Consider the following 20,733-nt stretch of genomic DNA (forward strand, 5'->3'; position numbering starts at 1 on the left):
GCCACAACTTTATTGGTTACAGGTGATGAGCGGTATTGGCTTAGGCATTGGTCCTAACCGACTATATCTGGCTTCAGCCCCTCCACTTGAAGTCCGGGAAGGGTGAATCACCAGAAGGGGGAGTCCTGCTGATGCACATCAACTAGGAACTCCCCCAGGGTCACCGATAGGGGGCGCACCTTAGGCCCTCACCTCCTTAGGCTTCGGACAGGGCCACGCCCCCCGGAATCCTTTATCAGACTACCCTTCAATATGTGGGGCAGGTGATGGCGCTTCCTCTCCTCTTCCATCTACAAAACAATACCAATGCCTAACCGCCAACGCCCAGAAAGTTGTGATGATTTGCTACGAGGTAGGCAAAAACCAAGTATCTGGTGCCAATTTGCCAAGTGGAAGAATTCCTACCAGGCCCCTGAACGGCGACCAACCACGGTCCATAGCAAGGTCGAAGAACGAAAACCTTAAAGGGCGGGAGGGTGGGAAAAAGGAATAGCTGATAGGCGGAAAAAGAGGGAGATCACCGGTCGCACCTGCATTAAATAGGGCAGGCCATGCCCCCAGAGCCAGCCAATTGGCTGGCCAGGGGGTGACACGACCGGGGATTCCCCTGATCGCTCGGGGGCTGGGCTCCAGCCTCTGCACATGTGGTGGGGCCATGACGCCCGTAATCCCACCTCCTCTGCAGGGCGGAAGTGGCTTTGCTTTCAATATGATTTACTTCAAGGAAGGAGCAGGACGTGTCCCCCACCAGAGGTAGTACCCCTCCCCTAACATCCCTATGCACCCTGCACTCAGCTGTCACCTGTGGCTCTTAGAAGCTATCAACATGTGACAATGGCCGCACCCTGGGAAATGGCCAGCTAAACCAGGTGAGGGCAGCCTATGGGTCTCAAATCCTCAGTGAGTTAGGGACTTCCCTTGCGTTCAAAGACAGGCTCGGGTGGACTCAGCAGATAAGACCAATAGTGGATCCAATGGTCAAGAAATCGGTTTCCGCAGATGATGCGGATGGAAGTGAAGGGCAGGTGGGGCTCGTCAACCTAGGAAGGAGAAGCAAAACTCTGATCCTAAACCTCCGCTGCCTTGTGGCCATACTCATTTGTGAGAAAGACGTCGGGAGTGAATCCTGGGGGGGAATCCAGTGTGGTGTAGTGGTTAAGAGTGGTGGACTCGTAATCTGGTGAACTAGGTTTGCTTCCACGCTCCTCCACATGCAGCTGCTGGGTGACCTTGGGCTTCTCTGAAGTCTCTTAGCCCCACTCACCTCACAGAGTGTTTGTTGTGGGGGAGGAAGAGAAAAGAGATTGTTAGCCGCTTTGAGACTCCTTCGGGTAGTGATAAAGCGGGATATCAAATCCAAACTCTTCTTCTTCTTCCTGCCTTGCAGGACATCTTTGGGAGAAGAAAAGGCTAAGGAGGAAAGCCTACACAAATCCCAAATGAAGTCCCTAAGGCAGTTGGATGGCATCTTGCACACCAGCCTTACAGCCAAGCTGGTCCCAAACTTACTGCTTTCCTGAGAACCTTGGTGTTGCTAATGCAGCAAAAACAATGCAGGAGGCAGTAGTTACAAGTTAATGGTTTCTGCAGCCACAGCAGGCACTGTGATTCTCCAGCATTTTGACTCCACACCCCAAGGTGAACACCATTGTTTCTCAAGACAGACAGATGCCAACTTCAAGGAAGCACGCTTTGAATTACAGCTAAGGCTGGAATGTTATTCCCAGCTACTCAGGGGTAAGTACATGATTAATTGGGGTGAGGTCCTGGGAGCACATTGCTCCTCCTCGCGGTACAGAAATGGCCTTTTCCTTTCCAGTTTCCCATATGTGCAATGCCAACATAAAACGTGTCCTGGCCAGAATGCATACGCAGTTTTAAAATATCTCTCTTCTGCTTTCTGTCCTACATCAACAGCGTTCACATATGCACACAAGTAGCAGAAGTGAGCCTAAGAGATGCTTTTAGTCTCATGTGAAAATTCCTGTTGCCGCTCTGCGTTTGACAGATGTTGCATTAAAGCTTGGGAACAAAGAACTCCACAGCCCTGCCTACGCTAGAGAACAATACCGGGAAGACAGTTTGGGGACTTGAATGTGTCTGGAAGAAAAGGCAGGCGATAAAACTCTTATAAACAACTACAATGGCAAACCTGTCAGCAGTTGAAAAGCACAAGATGAAGTTTAGCTCCACAACACCAGCACGGCATATCCCCAGTTAGAATCCTCTGTTATGAGTTGCGGGGGGGCATCATTTATTCCTAAAGGAAGAAGTTAGTTTTCTTACTTCAGTCCAGTTGCGTTCCAACTGTGGCAAAAGTCAGTTACTTATTATGGTGACGTTTGGGCCTGGAAGGTTAGTATGGCGGGGGGTTGTTACATAAACATACCTCTGCTCCCCCACCAATTAAATGTTTGAGGGGGTGCGCCCTCCCCCCCAAAATGATAGGCATTTTCATTCAAATGGTGTGCACGTGCCGCGTCTTGTGATCGATTATGCGGGGCAGGGTTTATCTGGGTCCTCCTAATATTTTATTCAAGTTGGCACCCCTGCTCCCCATGCAAACAGCAGCTTTCAGGGGAATCTGAAGGAGTAAAAAGTTAAACCCTGCCTGCCCTGACCTTGCTTGTTTTCAGCTGTCTTCCTTGGGTGGCTTTGGGTGGCTACCAGGGAGACGTTTGGCTCTCAGGTGGGGATAAGGTAAAAGTAAAAATGTTAAGGACCCATGGACGGTTAAGTTCAGTCAGAGGTGACCACGGGGTGCTGCGCTCATCTTGCTTTCAGGCTGAGGGAGCCATCGTTTGTCCACAGACTGCTTTCCGCGTCATGTGGCCAGCATGACTAAACCACTTCTGGTGCAACGGGACAGTGTGACAGAAGTCAGAGCACAGAGAAATGCCATTTACCTTCCCTCCACAGCAGTAGCTATTTCTCTACTTCCACCGACGTGCTTTCTGCTAGGTGGGCAAGAACTGGGACCAAGTATAGGGAGCTCACTTGAAATCAAACCACCAACCTTCTGATCGGCAAGCCCAAGAGGCTCAGTGGTTTAGAGCACGCCGCCACCCGGGTCCCTTGGGGATAAGGAATGAAGGACAAAATAATGCATGTGTGATCATATTTAACATGGCACTTTTTGTCTTATTGCAAAGCTGCCACAGAGAGCGGATGTGCTAATGGTAATTACGTTGCATTGTGGTCCCGACATTGACTTCCCCGTGGCTGCTGTTTAACGGCACCAAAACAGACATATTAAATGCAATCACACATTTAATATAGCCTACAGTTCGGCCTAAGGCAGTTGAGTCAAAGGTTTCTTGGAAAGGTGAGTTTTGAGTGGAGGTTTGAAGGAATAGAGAGTGTTGGCAGCATTACATAACTGTTTCAGGAAGGAATTCAGTGGGGCTGAATGAACACACTTAAAAGTGGGTTCTTTGGCTATACAAAATAAACCCAAGACGCTATAATATCTGGGGTTACAAGTTTGCAGTTGTTTCCACTGTTGCTAGATTTGCCTGCTGGGTGTTTGCATGACACGGGACACATTCACGGTATGGGAAATGAAAATTTGAACTGCTGCATTTGAAAACAATATAACTTCATAGAGACCAAAATGTTATTTACATAGCAATTTACAGATTATGGACAGTTCTGCTGACAAGTACAGTGTAGAAGCTAGAGGCGGTTAGAGAAATGATGTCTCGGAAGGCCCTTGAGCTATTGTGAGTGGAACGACTGAACGGGCCGTGGGTTATATATTTTAAGTTTAAATTTGAAAATTGGTTGGGCTTTAGCAGGATTTTATTATTGCATTTGACACCCTTGTAATACTGTAACATGAGCAGGTTGGCAATTTGATTTCAAATTAACATTGGATTTTAATAACGTTTATAACAGCTATTGTTTTTCATGCCCTGCTACAGGCAATTCAGTTGAGCTCACAGGTTGACTCTTGACTTTAATTGAGAGGCCATGTCATCAGATGTGCAACATTATCCTACTTTAGGAGCAGGTAGGTTGCACACACAGAAAGACACACATGAGTTAATTTCACCTAAATTGGAGGTGCTGTAAAAAATTTAGGGTGCACACATAGCAGACACACACTTCACACACAGACACAATCCCCAAACATCGTCTTGGCTCTCCTACTTCCTCTGCAAAAGGAAATACCTTGGAGGAGGAGATATTATTATTTATACCCCGCCCACCTGGCTGGGTTTTGCGAGCCACTCTGGGCAGCTCCCAACAGAATATTAAAAACACGATAAAACATCAAACATTAAAAACTTCCCTAAACAGGGCTGTCTTCCCAATTGTTATTTCACTTCCAAATCCTTCAAATCCTGTTTTAAGAGCATATTTTGTGGAGTAGGCTCCAGTAACCTGGATTCAAGAACTAAGGTACAGTATAAAGGTAAAGGTACCCCTGCCCGTACGGGCCAGTCTTGACAGACTCTAGGGTTGTGCGCTCATCTCACTCTATAGGCCGGGAGCCAGCGCTGTCCGCAGACACTTCCGGGTCACGTGGCCAGCGTGACAAGCTGCATCTGGTGAACTGGCACCAGAGCAGCACACGGAATGCCGTTTACCTTCCCGCTATAAAGCGGTCCCTATTTATCTTCTTGCACCCGGGGGTGCTTTCGAACTGCTAGGTTGGCATGCGCTGGGACCGAGCAACGGGAGCGCACCCCGCCGCGGGGATTCGAACCGCCGACCATGCAATCGGCAAGTCCTAGGCGCTGAGGTTTTACCCACAGCGCCACCCGCGTCCCTAAGGTACAGTATATACAATCTCAAAAGAATGGCCAGACTGCCCAGGTAATGCAATCAGTAAAACATGATCAGGTATCTTGACAGACAGGAGAGAAGCCACACTCAAATTTCTGTTGTAGAGCGCCTCTTTCTGTGACACATGTATGATGTTTTTGGGTGGTCTTTGGTTAAGGAGTTGGACGACGTCTAAAGTCTTTAAAGGTTCTTGCACACTTTGTTCTGGTCCTCACCTTCTTGCAAGTGGCCACAGGGGAACTCTGTAGCAACAGAAGAAAACAAAATATATTCCTTGCTAGAATGGATAGGTAAGGTGATGGACTATGCAGAATTGGCAAAGTTAACAGCTAAAATAAGAAAACCTAATGCTGAAGGTTTCGTGGAAGAACGGAAACCCTTTTCGGAATATTTACAGAAATATTAAATGATGAACACTTGAGCAGGATTGGAACTATGAGCATTAAAGAGATTAAAGGTTACAGTGGTTTTGTTAAGGTTTAAGAGTTAGAAGATAGACTGCAGCAAAGGGAGAGAAACACAAACACCATGGAAAAGGGAGTGGGATGTAAAAAGGGAGGCTATTGTGTATTGAAAGGCATGTGGAAAAAATTTTGGAAACGTAATTTTAAAAAAGGCTTCTTTTTCTCTGACCAATAACGGACTTAGGGGACACTGCATCCCTTAATGGAGAGTTGGGCTGTAAATGTTAACCCCCCCCCTTTTTTTCCCTATAACAGGGGTTTAGCTAAATTGACCTAATTGGAATTTATTTCAACGCGGTGTTAAAATAAATAGCAAAATCCTGATAGCCCTCAACACAGCAGGGCCTGGGGGGCGGGGAACCCCATTCTACACCTTTGCCATCTTAATTAATAACCTCTCAATGGGATTCCCTCCCACCCTCCGCCTCTAAGCAGTTTTAAGCCAGTGTTTCCCAGGCTTGGGTCTCTAGCGGCCGTCGGACTACAACTCCCATCATCCCTGACCGCTGGTCCCGCTAGCTAGGGATGATGGGAGTTGTAGTCCAACGGCCGCTGGAGACCCAAGGGCGGGAAACAGGGGCTTAAGCGAATGGCGAAACTGCCCAGCTAACCCAGATCTCGCTAACATAGGGGAGCTAAAACTCACCGCTGGCCAAAGGCTCCAAAAAGCGCCAGCGGCGCGCAGCCAGCTCGGGGCGTTCCGCTTACCACGGCGGGGGCGGGATGTCTGTAACGTGTGGGCTCGGCATTGGCTCCACAGCGCGCCTATCACTTTTCTCCGAGCCTGGCGGAAGAGCCGACGAGCAGCTTCCTTCCGACCGCTGTAGGGGAGTTGGGCCGGCCGCTTCGCTGCTTCCGCCCGGCCTGCTCAGCAGCTGCCCTGTCTGGTTCTGTCAGCCACGGAAAGCGCCCGGAGGGACTGATCCGGGCAAGGTACGTGTTTGGTTTCCTGACCGCTGAGCTCGCTTCGGCTGCTGAAGGTTTCCTCCCCGACCCTTGGCCGCTTTGCTTTCTCTCTCTCTCTCTGTTGCACAGTGGGGGAAAGCAATAATAATAATAATGTTGTTTAGTCGTGTCCGACTCTTCGTGACCCCATGGACCAGAGCACGCCAGGCACTCCTGTCTTCCACTGCCTCCCACAGTTTGGTCAGACTCATGCTGGTAGTTTTGAGAATAATAATAAATAATGATGATGATGATGATGATGATGATGATGAATATAATATATTGTTGTTATTATTATTATTTATACCCCATCCATCTGGCTGGGTTTCCCCAGCCACTCTGGGCAGCTCCCAGCAAAATATTAAAATACAATACAGTGGTACCTCTGGTTAAGAACTTAATTCGTACTGGCGGTCCGTTCTTAACCTGAAACTGTTCTTAACCTGACGTACCACTTTCTCTAATGGGGTCTCCTGCTGCCGCTGCGCCACCGGAGCACAATTTCTGTTCTCATCTTGAAGCAAAGTTCTTAACCCAAGGTACTATTTCTGGGTTAGCGGAGTCTGTAACCTGAAGCATCTGTAACCTGGGGTACCACTGTAATCCATCAAATGTTGTGAAGGGCCAGACCAGAAATAGCCTCTCTGGGGTGGGGAGCAAGCCCTCGCCCATCCCCCAATTCATAGAATGGTAGAGTTGGAAGGGACCCTGTGGGTCATCTAGTCCAACCCCCTGCAATGCAGAAATCTCAGCTAAAGCATCCATGACAGGTGGCCGCCCAATCTCTGCTTAAAAACCCCCAAGAAAGGAGAGTCCTTCCTTGGACTCTCCTTCAGCAGCACAGGTTCTTCTTTGCCTTTTCGTTATGGGCTTTGCTGCTGCTGCTTCTTGTTGTTTATTAGCATAGTTTTCACACAGTTTTAGGAACCTCAGGGGATTAAGCCAGAAGTTGCTACTACAGCGGCAAGAATGTTAAAGGTAAAAGGTAAAGAGGTACCCCTGCCCATACAGGCCAGTCTTGCCAGACTCTAGGGTTGTGTGCCCATCTCACTCAAGAGGCTGGGGGCCAGCGCTGTCCGCAGACACTTCCGGGTCACGTGGCCAGCGTGACAAGCTGCATCTGGCGAGCCAGCGCAGCACACGGAACGCCGTTTACCTTCCCGCTAGTATGCGGTCCCTATTTATCTACTTGCACCCGGGGGTGCTTTCGAACTGCTAGGTTGGCAGGCGCTGGGACCGAGCGACAGGGGGATTCGAACCGCCGACCTTTCGATCGGCAAGTCCTAGGCGCTGAGGCTTTAACCCACAGCGGCGCTGAGGCTTTAACCCACAGCGCCACCCGCGTCCCTGGCAAGAATGTTACTTGCCCCCAAATGGAAAGAAGCAGAAGTCCCAGTAAAAGGGAAGAATGCATAGAAAAACTTATGGAAAATGCAGAAATGGCAAAACCTACCGGAAGAATAAGAAACCAAGATAACGATATATATATATATATATATATATATATATATATATATATATATATGTATATATGTATGTATATATATATATGTATCTATATATATATATATATATATGTGTGTGTGAATGAGTGGAAATTTATTGAATACTTATAGATAAATTATAAACAGGTACAATAATCCTGCCAATGTTTTTAACAACCTGCAGTTTTATAAGGGTATGTATATATATATATATATATATATATATATATATATATATATTTAAAAAGACGAATAAATGAGCAAATTGGGTTAATTTGGATATGCCAGAAGATATTAAAAACAAATTTAAGGAACCGCAGAAAGAAGGGGGATGGAAGTCAAGTTTTTTGAAATGTCAAAATGAGTGTAAAATTAGTGAAATGTATAAAATTAGTGAAATGTAGAAATTGGAAAAGTATAAATAAATAAATAAATTGTAAAAAAGAAAAAGGAAAGCCCAGGGGTGGGGGACCTCAAGGCTAGGGGCTGTTGGGGACTTCTGGCTTTCAGAATCTGGCTTGGTGCACTGAGGTATTAACATCGTTAGTACTTCGCAAGGAAAATCTATTCCTTTAAAACAGGAACGAGGAATCCCAGGCACCAAAAGTAGCCCTCAAACCCTTTCCACCTGATCCTTTGGACTCTAGACAGCCCATGTTCCCCTGTTCCTAGGCCACGGACTTCAATAGCCCTTCGAACCTGCTCTTTCAGGGAGAATTCAGTCCCATCCAGGACAGACAACTAACCCATTTCTCAGACAAGGGAGCTTCTCACCCACACTGCCTTTTGTCTTGCCAAGATTTGTTGCTTTGTCCACTGTTGCATCTGGACACCCTGTAATTTCCCTTGCATGATGGATTGGCCTGATCAGTGACTGCGGAAACGGGAGAGAGCTTTTGCAACGTAACACTTTGTGTTGCCCACTCCTCTGAAAGATCGGGCAGATAGGTCTCAGGGTGGTTCACAGAAAACACAACCTGAGTGTTTCATCATTTTATAGCTCATGAACTGGGTCATTTAATGATCTGCGGCCATGTTCTGTTGCAATACTGTTGAAGCAAAAAAACCTATGTGTAGTGATCAGGTAGGATTGCTATGAGCAATTATAACAAAATATACAGTAAGCCATCTGTGTCAGCATTGAAAGCATTGCGTTGGCTGGGTTTAAACTATTTTGATATGATTCTTGATAAATCCACACCTCTCCATCCCTGTTCCATTTCTCTGTCTTGACAAGTCACATACTGCAGGCAGGCATCCTGGGTCATTGAAGATAGTGGGCAGCTTCTTTTGATGTAGCTTTTCTGGTATGTTAATCTTAGGATGTTAATCTTAGGGCCACGAAACAGATCTCACCTGGGGGACTTCCGGGTTAGCGCCATCGGCTAATGGCGGATTCCCTCCGAGCTCCGGAGGGAATCGGCTCCACAGGATTAGGGTCTTACCGCTGCGGCGACGCGGGGACCCCTAAAAATCACAGGCGGTGAAGCCTGTGAACCTGGTGACTCGGCGGGCACCATTTGCGCCCCCCCGACCTGCGAAGGAGCCTTTTTAAAGGCTTCGGAATGGGGGACGGGGTGAGCGGCACGGTGCTGAGAGTCGACTGCTTCTCCTGTGGAGTGAAGCCGCGCTGCCATGGCCGGAGAGCGCTGACTTCTTCTTGTGATTTGGACTTCAAAATAACAACCCATGAGTAGTACGGAAATTGGATTTTTAAAGAAAATTTTTTTTGTGAATTAGGTACGATCGGGGAAGGCCCAAACAGGAAGTCCGCTTCCCCGTCCTGTAAACAACCTAAAGCAAGGACCTGCTAACTAAGGTTGAGATATTTTTTTCTTTTATTGTTGGGCAAAAGACATTAATTTCACGATTTGGCACTAGAAGGAATTTTATTGGAGGATAAGAGCTAATTTTGGGAGCTGAAGTGCCACCCCACCCCACCCCGGACCCGGGAGTGATCCGCGAGAGAGCCTGTTGAAGGTATTGAAGAGTTTGACAGCTGTCAAATTAGCTGTCAAGACGGAATAGAGAACTTTGTTTCTGCTGCTTCTGCTGGTTATATTTGTTACAATTTGACTATACTTTGTTGAAAACAAGGAAGAACTGATACAAACTAATTTGATTTTTGGATTTGAGCTGGAAAGAATACTAAGTAACCAAAATCCCTCTAGAGGGTGTTTTGGGACATTACAAGAATGGCTGAAGGAGGGAAAATTCAAGCTAAATTGGACAGAGTCTTTGTTCTCTTGGGAAAGTTACAAGGCCAAATTGATGTTTTGGCTACAAATGTTGCAACTCTGGACTTAACAGTAAACAAACTCATTGAATCTGATAAGGAATTGACTCATGAAGTCAATGCAGCTGGACAAGAAGAGAAACTTGAGAGCTTTGAGAGTGTGAAGAAAGAGATATATGTTGTTCCTGAGGAAAATGAAGGAGGAGCTGTAATGCTGCAGATGACAAAGGAGAGCCAGAGGCCTGACGTGATGGTTACAAAGGAAAATAAGAACTTGATGGTGAAAATTTGGTCTGAATTGGAGACTGAAGAATGGAGAGATCTCCTTATGTGGAGATCTGAAGACCTAAGGATTACAAACTTGATTAAGGTGGAAGTTGGAGCTTTGGAGACATTTGGATTTGAAAGGAGTAAGAAACAAGATTCAGGCTCCACTTTTAAGTATGGAGGTCTGGCTGGAAGAAACATGGACCCTATTGGACTAGAGTTTCTTCGAGATTTGGTGCTTAATACCAAGGACTATCAAAAAAACCGGCAGAAAGGAATGGAGAGAGAATTATGAGCCTCGGACGTGAGGTCTCCAGGCTGATAGTTGATTGACTGATGGACGTTTGTTGGGGGTTGAAACCGGGAAAGGGGGGGGTGGAGTTTGGGAATCCAAAGGGTGTATAATTATAATCTGTTTTGCTTTTACTTTGTTTTGTTATTTGTATGAGAATTGAGGAAATCGTGGAAGGGAATTTAGGCCGACTTTAGAAAAAGGTTTTAAGAATAAGCACTGATGTATAACCATTGATGTTTACAAGGCAAAATTGGTTTTTCAAAATGAACTAAATATAAAATATAAAATATAAAAAGGTTAAAAATAGGCACAAGAACTTGTTGAACCAACAATTTGAATTGGAATACAAGAGGGGGAGGTGTGGGGAAGTCAGGGAAATATGTTATTGAAAATAGGGATTGTGAATTCTATGTGTTTTTAAACTGTTTTGTTTTTTGTTTTTTGATTTTTTAATGTATTACAATGGAAAATTTTAATAAATATCTTTGTAAAAAAAAGAAAGAAACAGATCTCACCTGAAGCTGATAATGATCGCTGTCCTCCTGGCCATCATTCTTATTATGTATATTGCTTGTTTAGCACCTCCGGGGTTGCCAGACGGCACTCCTTTTGTAGTTCTGTTTTGTTTAGTAAAGGTAAAGGGACCCCTGACCGTTAGGTCCAGTCGCAGAAACGCCATTTACCTGCCCGCCGGAGCGGTACCTATTTATCTACTTGCACTTTTGTTCTTTCGAACTGTTTTGTTTACCCCAGAAATAGGCGTGCTTAATTGGTTTTGGTAGTTTAACTTTTCCCCAGTGGGGTTTGTTGAAATGCTCACAAGAAATCTTATTGGTTCTTATGAACACCCTGTAAAAAGTTCTTTTGTGAATAAAACGACCTGGGCCGAGGGGTAGAGGGAGGGAGATTATTATACGCACCCTTCCCAGAGTCTTGATGGTTCAAGCCTCTGTGTGTATTCTTATTAATCAGAGTTCAAATCTTCCTTTACTTTGAGAACGCCTCACCTATGTGTATAGCAATTGCCTCACTCCTGTTAGCAACTGTGCTGCAGCATTCTGCACTAATTGCAGCAATTGCATGGGAGGGAACATCTGGCAGCTGCTCTGAACTTCTCAAATATATGAATGTTTGTTGAAACTCTTGCCGTGGTTGTTGCCTGGCCACACAGGAGCTACAAGTCGCTTCTTCCTTTGCTTACAAGAAAGCCCATGTTGTAGGGCATTTTATGTCTAGCTAGATACATTTCAAGGCTTTTTCTTATTGTTTTCAGGCGCAAGCATGAAATCAGAACCTGAAGTTCCGCTGCACGAAGAGTTCACCTACGTTTATGGAATGGCTACACAAGTCATTAAGTGTGGGCCTTGGAAAGATCTCTGGAAACGTAAAAGTGCTCCCAAAGCCTTGCTTCTAGTTATTCCAGGTAAGTTTTCTGACACTTGAGGTTGTTGTTTTTTGTGCGCGTTTCCTGGATTCCGAGAACTAAACCAAGCTATGACTTGGATGGAGGAAGACTTGGGTACAGTTGTGTTGAACAAGTTAAAAAGGGAGGAAGGAATGACTTTCATTGATAGCTTAACTGAAAAACCTTAATAGAAAGCTTAATGGATAAGCTTGTGGTATTGTAGATGTGGCACAAAACCAGTCAGAGATCTGTTTGTCGAAGGATGACTTGCACCACAAACTAGGCCTAAACTGAAGGCCCAAAATGCAAGACCTGTGCTCCTTTACGTTCCTAATAATAATAATAATAATAATTTATTATTTGTACCCCGCCCATCTGGCTGGGTTTCCTCAGACACTCTGGGCAGCTCCCAACAGAATATTAAAAACACGATAAAACATCAAAAATTAAAAGCTTCCCTAAACAGGGCTCCCTTATAGCCACTTTTAACCATTTGTCCGTGTTTTTATCTTTTTAAGTTATGTATAGTATAATCAGCTTTTAATTAGTCGTTTTTATCCCTTACCTGTTTTAAGTCTCATGTGTTCAGTTTATCCGTATGTTTTATCTTATGCTGGTCTGCGACTGAAATAACGTTTGATACTGATACAGTCAGAGATACTTTTATATTTAAATAAAAGTAACAAGATCTTATTCATTTGTTGTATTATAAACGATATCATAAACACTATGCTTCAATTTGTTTCTGTTTCTTTCCTGTAATAAGGTCTTGTGTCTTTAAATGACAGTTGCAGGTTACATAAGGCTTTGCTGGTAAACTCTACTTCTTAACCCAATTGATTTATTTCACAACACTGATAAACACCGCTTGATTCCTGCGCCACAAGAGTTTAGACTGCATGACCCTCGGGGTCCCTTCCAAATCTACAATTCTGTGATTCTATGAAAGAAACCTCAAAGTGGTTTAGCACAAAAGAAGTAGTATTTTTTAAATCAAGACAAATTGACAACGGTACTTCAAAACATACAAAGGTTAAAATGCGAAAACAGATTAAAATTACCTCAGCTTCCTAAGCATCTGAGTAGGCTTGCCGAAATAAGGTTTTTGGCAGGCGCCCAAAAGCGTACGATCGAGACGCCTGCTTGATCTCAATAGGCAGGGAGTTTCAAAGTTCAATGTGCTGCCACACTAAACAGTCAAGGTCTCTCAAATGTGGAGCAGGTATTATCTGGCACCTGTAGCCGTGCCAGTTCCGCCAATCGAAAAACATGTGGAGTAAGGCGAACTTGTAGTAAACGGCTTTTTTAAGGACCTTATATACTAATAGTAACACCGTAGTAAATTGGCAGCTAATGCAGATCTCTGAGCGCACCTGTTATATGTGGCAAAGACCTCACTCTTGTCAGCAATTGTGCTGCAGCATTCTGCACTAACGGCTGCTTCCAGATCGAGCGTGAGGGGAGCCCCACACAGAGTGCATTGCAGTCGTCCAGTCCTGAAATAACCAACACGTGAGCTACCGTGGCAAGGCTTTCCTTGCCTATAGCAGTCAAACCTGTCACCTGCTTCCAGGGGCAGAGCTGGACCCAAAAGAACCTCCAAACTGCAAACCTGCTCCTCAGGGTTGCAGGTTCGATTCCCATATGGGACAGCTGCATATTCCTGCATTGCAGTAGGTTGAACTAGATAACCCGCAGGGTACCTTCCAACTCTACAATTCTATTATTCCTTCAGGAAAAGTGCAGTCGGATTCAGACAAAGCCAGCCACAGTGCCTTTGTCTAGCAACATCTGGAAGGCACCCAAATGGCTACCCAAAATCTAGACCTGCTCTTGAGAGCCAGCAAAGATCTGTTCTCTTTCTATTCAGATACAGTTGTACCTTGAAAGTCCAACAGCTTAGTTCCCGAAAGTTTTGGCTCCCGAACGCCGCAAACCCAGAAGTGACTCTTCCGGTTTGTGAACTATTTTGGGAAGCTGAACGTCCGACGGGGCTTCCAATTGGCTGCAGGAGCTTCCTGCAGCCAATCAGAAGCCGCGCTTTGGTTTTGGCAGTCGAACGGACTTCCGGAACAGATTCCATTTGACTTCCAAGGTACGACTGTGTTGTTGTTGTTGTTGTTTGTTGTTTGTTGTTGTTGTTGTTGTTGTTACTGTTTCAGTGAGAAGGCCCTGGAGTTTCAGTAGGGAGGAAAAAGTCCAACAGCTGCTGTTTTCTTTTGTTTTTAAAAAAATTGCGGCAGAAGCTTTCTTAACGCTAGAATTTGGTGTGTTTACTTTTCACAAGTCTTGCTAGTCAGGCTTTGTGAGCAGCATTTATTACCAACCAAAAACAACGTAATTATGAAAACAAAACAATTGTACTTTCTGACTGTAGCACGGAAACAGAAGTACCAGAAGATGGTGCTGTTTTAAAGATAAGCATGGATGTGTTTTCTATATTGTTTTGATGAGCCTGTTCTCGGAATTAAAAAAAATATATATCTATGGTTAATTTTGAGATATAGTAAATTGCATCATATGTTCTTGAACAAACTGTGATTTTTGTTGTAGTTTATTACTGATTATACTTAAGAGCAGTTCTTTGAACCTTGCCGCTCTCTTCCAGAAATCTCTATGTACCCAAATTGGAAGTGTTGTCCATTTCAGTGTTCTTCCACATTCGATTGGCACACAGGAAGGGAGGAATTTAGGCTAAGGCAGTGGTCCTTTGAGCTAGTGGGTAGCATTTCTGCATGGACATGAAACAAAGCTTTCTGCTTTCAAAATCTAGTGCTCTGCTCTCAAAAGTTTTGTATGTGTGTTTTGGGGTCAAATAGGTAACACTTTTAAAAAGCAGGACTTTGCCTTGCTGGTTTTAGCACAATAGCTCCTGACAACCATTATTTGAATTTTCAGTAAAAGAAAAGGTAAAGGTAAAGGATCCCTGGACGGTTAAGTCCAGTCAAAGGTGCCAAGGGGGCCAGCACTTGTCCACAGACAGCTTTCCAGGTCATTTGGCCAGCTTGACTAAACCGCTTCTGGTGCAACGGAACACCATGATGGAAACCAGAGCGCACGGAAACGCTGTTTACCCTCCCACTTCCGCAGTGCCTATTTATCTATTTGCACTGGTGTGCTTTCGAACTGCTAGGTTGGCAGGAGCTGGGGACAGAGCAACGGGAGCTCACCCCGTTGCGGGGATTCAAACTGCTGACCTTTCAATCAGCAAGACCAAGAGGCTCAGTGGTTTAGATGACAATGCCTCTTGTGCCAGAACCCTGGGAAATCTAGTCTGTTTCACGTTAAACCCATAGGAGACTGGCATTCCAAGAAGTGTTCATTCTTGCTTTAGATTCATTTTACAAAAATGTTGTTTTGGGTCCCTCTTCCACATTCCCTCTTCCAGTTAAGTCATCACTAGGTATATCATTTTGCCCTTTGCAGTAGGGAAGAAGCTTGTCCTATGGCACCAAGTGGCAAATCACTACTGATCACTGCAAATCACGGCTGCCTGTCAAGGGATCTGCTTCTGTTCTGGCTTGATTTAACCTTGTGAAGAACCATGTTCTCAAAACTGGCATAATGAGCATATCCTTCCATTGAACTAAAAACTTCTCCGAGGTGGAATGGTGGTGAAGAAATTGAACAAGGAGCTGCCAGAACTGAACCTTGCCTCTGCTGTCTTAGGACAACTCACTGTTCTCTCATCCTGTATCTGAAATATAGGTATAATGTTGGTGCTATTCTAGTATCAGGAGGGCTGTGATTGTTTGTGGTGTACAGTATTTCATCCCCTTTGAACACTGTACGACTCTGTGAATGGCATAATTTGTTAGTGACGAAAAGTCTTTTCTTAAATGAGAGATGATGCAATTAGCCCATTGCAAGAAAACTCTTTTGTTGGATATTAACAGGAAACAAAACATTTGAGAGTTTCTTCTGCACACAGCGCTCTTAACTGCGGACTTAGATTTTAGTCCTGCAGAACAGGACAAATAAGATTGCATTACTTTGATCCCTTTCCAAAAAAAATCCCTACGCAGATGATCAAACTACTGTAGAATGAAGTTTCTTTGCTTGGGATTAGCTTGCGTATCACACTGCCAAATTCTGAAGATGGTTTGCTCACATATTGGCTGTAGATACATGGCAGAAACGCTGGAAAACGTTGGTCCAACCTCAATAAACAGTCTGGTAATTCAATAAGCAATATATTATGGGCTCGTTCAGTTTTCTGACAGCATTATTTTTGGTCTCGGCTGGCATTGTCTGTTTGGAGTGGTTTTCAGGGTCAGTAGCAATTCTAAGGAATAGCTCAGTCAGTAGAGCCTGAGACCCTTAATCTCGGGTGTCAGGGAACTGCCATCGGCTCAGGGGCGAAAGGAGAAAAGCCGGATGGATTACAGAGAGCCCCCAAAGATCTTGGGAAGCAGCACTTCCTCAGCGGAGGAAGGAAGCCACGCCTCTAGTGGAGAGGAGATGCAGGGGTTGGAGGAGGCAAGGCGGTGCCAGGACACCTTGCCTGAGCAAAGCGGGGAGGAGGGAGGTCCCCCGTTACCCAAGCCTGCCTTGCGCAGTGGGCTTCCGCGCAGAGAGGGGAGGCGCAGACTGGGCGTCAAGAAACTACTCTGCTGGGGAAGGTTTAAGGACCGCCCACTCACGGATTCTGCCAGTGAATGAGCAAGACATGGAACAGAGGCGCTCTGCATTCTAAAGGTTTTTATCATATTGCCTGATTGTTCTCGAGCAACCAACCGATACCTCTAACATCAGGGTTGTGAGTTTGAGTCCCAACTTGGGCAAAAGATTCCTGCATTGCCCAGGGTTGGACTTGATGACCTTCATGGTCCCTTCCAACTTTACCAATTTATGATTCCACAGCAGGGATGGCTAAACAGTGGCACTACAGATGGGAACACTGTGTGTGTGTGTGTGTGTGTGTGTGTGTACACAAACACACACAAAAATACATATATTTGACTAAGCAGTTGCTGTCCAATTGTGCCTGTTTTTATATGGTCTTAGCTGTTTTCCTTTCTAAAAGAAAATTTGAGCAGAACTGGACAAGAAATTTCATTTGAATTTCAACAACTTTATGAAGATTTATTCAAGTTGAAAAAGCCGATATTGCCACCAGTTGACTATTCCACCCCCAACCCAATATCAAAGTGATGTTTATACAGAATTAGTCACACTAGAAACACGTTTTCCGAAGCAAGAAGTAAACTATTTACCCCAGGACAACAGAATTTCACCCACACACACCCTTAAAAAAAAACCTCTCAGGTGCCATAAATTGCATGCATAATTGAACACAAAGCTTAGCAGGATTATCTAAACACTACTTAACAAGGATTATGCAAACACTTCTTCCTTTCACTGTTTAACTGATGGTGGAACTGAGAGAATATTCAATATACTGCCCTATAGAATTAATGGTAAAGAGTGAAATGATGTGGAAAGCTTTGGCAATGTAAACCTTTATATTTTCTCTGGTGCTAGAAATATGATTGAAATAATAATAATCTTCAGAAGATGCATGAATTATTATTTTTTTAGGAGAACACACCAGTTTGCAGGGGCAGCAATGATGCACTTTTGATACATTTTTTAAAAAGTGTGTTTCACTCTTGGACACTTTGATTTTCCCTGTCACTGGAAGAGAAATTGCCTCAATATTACATGAATCCACAGGTTTTGTTGCATATCGGTAGAACAACTTGCAAGATCTTTAGTCAATCCAAGTATGTTTGGCTAAATAGAGGTCTTTGGAAACACGTGTGTGTGTGTGTGTGTGTTTGTGTTTAAAGAAAAGGCTAATTAAAGCTAGTTGAACTTGTCTAAATGAACCAAAATATCACATGCTTCTATACCAGAAAAAATGAATGGAAGCCATTCTTTTTTTAAAAAGGGGGAGGGAGATTTTAGTGTTACATGTCCCTGTAGTTAAGCTCATAATTTTATTAGTTGGATATATTGTTTTTGAGTAATTACTTCATTTTTTTCTCATCTAGGAGGCATATTCTTCAGCATAAATGCTTTTAGTAGACTCATCACGTAGACAAATGGTTAAAAACAGGCTCAGTTGGTTAGAGCACAGTGCTGATGATACCAAGATTGCAGGATTGTATGCCAGGGATGCCCAACAACTTTGACTCATCCTCCCCACAAAAAGCTCTGGCCGATCCAATGGGTAGATCACTGCTGGTTTATTTTTAGTGGGAGTAGATCGCAGTCTCTTGGAAGTTGGACGTGCCTGCTATATGGGACAGCTGTACATTCCTGCTTTGCAGGGGGTTGGATTAGATGGTCCTCAGGGTTCCTTCCAGCTCCACAATTCTATTATCTAAATCTGACTGATGATGTAACATCACAATCTCTATGATCTATATTGGGTCACTTAACTTTAAAGTGAAAAATCTTACCCTCTGTGAATGGTAGCATACAATTGAGGTGTTTCTTGCTTCAATAGTTGAATTCAAGTACAGTGGTACCTCGGGTTACATACGCTTCAGGTTACATACGCTTCAGGTCACAGACTCCGCTAACCCAGAAATAGTACCTCGGGTTAAGAACTTTGCTTCAGGATAAGAACAGAAATTGTGCAGTGGCAGCGCAGCGGCAGCGAGAGGCTAAAGTGGTGCTTCAGGTTAAGAACAGACCTCCGGAACGAATTAAGTTCTTAACCCGAGGTACCACTGTACAGTGGTACCTCGGTTTACGAACTTAATCCGTTCCGGAAGTCCGTTCTTAAACCAAATCCGTTCTTAAACTGAGGTGCGCTTTCCCTAATGAGGCCTCCCGCCGCCCGTGCCTTTCCACCATTCAGATTCCGTTCTTAGACTGAGGTAAATTTCTCAAACCGGGACACTATTTCTGGTTTTGCGGAGTTTGTAATCCAAATCGTTCTTAAACCGGAATGTTCTTAAACCGAGGTATCACTGTATTAAGTACAAAGGGGTCAGCATGTGGTGACGATGCATGAGTTCGCTTCAAGTCCAAATGGTTCATTAGCAATGATGTGGCTTTTGCAGTCTTTCGGTCACTGCGTTTCAGTTTATGACCTTTAGTTTTAATAGACCTTCCTCTCTGCTTTTCCTCCAGGTAATCCAGGTTTACCAGGCTACTACCGGGCATTCTTGAAAAAATTGTACTCTTGCCTGAATCAACAGTATCCGGTCTGGGTCGTAGGGCAAGCTGGACACTGCAAACTCCCCAAAGGCATGAAAATGATAGAAGGTACTGTGGAATTGACTTGCTAACATGCTGCCTTCTTGCAATGCTAGTACTTGCTCCATTGACATCCATGACCGCTTTGTGTGTGCAAAACGATAGCTATCTTTTATTTTTTTTTACTGTGCTCTGTGAGAGTTGAAGCATACAGTGGTACCTCGGGTTACATACACTTCAGGTTACAGACTCCGCTAACCCAGAAATAGTACCTCGGGTTAAGAACTTTGCTTCAGGATGAGAACAGAAATTGTGCTCCGGCGGCGCGGCGGCAGCAGGAGGCCCCATTAGCTAAAGTGGTGCTTCAGGTTAAGAACAGTTTCAGGTTAAGAATGGACCTCTGGAACAAATTAAGTACTTAACTCGAGGTACCACTGTGCTGTAAATCTTATCACAGTTCCTATTTATACGCCCAAGACTATCCTCCTTAGAGACTATAAGAACGTAGACAATATATTCCAAGGTAAGAAGGTATTGAAATGAGAATAAATATCTTATAAGCAACATTAAAATACTATGCAGTTGGCTCCCCTTGGAGAACTCTGGGATGTGATTTTTTAAAAAATAGAAAATCAGTGTTGGGGGGGAAGTGTTGAGTTGTCCATAGTCAAACCTTGGCTCTCGAACGCCTCTGCTTTGGAACGTTTCGGTTCCCGAATGCTGAAAACCCGGGAGTAAATGTTCCAGTTTTCAAACTATTTTCGGAAGCCGAACATCCAACACGGCTTCCCCTTGAGTGCAGGAGGCTCTTGCAACCAATCGGAAGCCATGCGTCAGTTGTCGAACATCTCGGAAGCCGAACGGGCTTCCGGAACGGATTAGGTTTGAGAACCGAGGTTTGACTGTAGCAGGTTTTTATTATATATTTAGTAGGTTGTTGATGACTGCATTGTTCCCCTTTTTTCCATGTCCTTCTGGTGTAAAGATGACATTATTCATATTGAAAGGGTCTATGAGGTGTTACGGGAGGAGGAGTATCTCTGGTTATGTTCCTTCTGGAGTAGTTTCTCCAGCTTTGGTCCCCACCCTGCACTCAGCTCTCACTTGTGGCTTCTAGAAGCTGGTAGTATGTGACGAAAGGGACGCAGGTGGCACTGTGGGTTAAACCACAGAGCCTAGGACTTGCTGATCAGAAGGTCGGCGGTTCGAATCCCCTTGACGGGGTGAGCTCCCGTTGCTCGGTTCCTGCTCCTAGCAGTTCGAAAGCACGTTAAAGTGCAAGTAGATAAATAGGTACCGCTCTGGCAGGAAGGTAAACGGCGTTTCTGTGCGCTGCTCTGGTTTACCAGAAGTGGCTTAGTCATGCTGGCCACATGACCCGGAAGCTGTACGCCAGCTACCTCAGCCAATAAAGCGAGATGAGCGCTGCAACCCCAGAGTCATCTGCGACTGGACTTAATGGTCAGGGGTCCCTTTACCTTTACCTAGTATGTGACAGCAGACACACCCCGGGAAACAGCTTTGACTGGCTGGCTAAACCAGGCGAGCTGATGGGTCTCAAACCTCAGTGAGTTTGGGACTTCCCCTGCATGAGAAGACAGGCTCTGGTGGATTGAGCAGAATAGACCAATAGTCAAGAAGGCGGTTTCTGTGCAATCTGTAGATAGATGAAGGCGAGGAGCAGGTGGGGCTCG

General features: G+C 44.8%; 1 protein-coding gene across 1 annotated transcript in view; it reads left to right on the top strand.

The window, feature by feature from the left end:
* Window positions 1–5,946: 5,946 nt before the first annotated feature.
* The window catches only part of LDAH (lipid droplet associated hydrolase), a 100,880-nt gene continuing 86,093 nt past the window's right edge, over window positions 5,947–20,733 (top strand). Inside the window, exons 1-3 of the mRNA XM_053380874.1 lie at window positions 5,947–6,188; window positions 11,756–11,905; window positions 18,974–19,108. Coding sequence (XP_053236849.1) covers window positions 11,764–11,905; window positions 18,974–19,108 — 277 coding nt within the window. The 5' untranslated portion in view covers window positions 5,947–6,188; window positions 11,756–11,763. The remainder of the gene's footprint in view (window positions 6,189–11,755; window positions 11,906–18,973; window positions 19,109–20,733) is intronic.

This window comes from Podarcis raffonei, chromosome 3, assembly GCF_027172205.1.
Source record: "Podarcis raffonei isolate rPodRaf1 chromosome 3, rPodRaf1.pri, whole genome shotgun sequence".
NCBI lineage: Eukaryota > Metazoa > Chordata > Lepidosauria > Squamata > Lacertidae > Podarcis > Podarcis raffonei.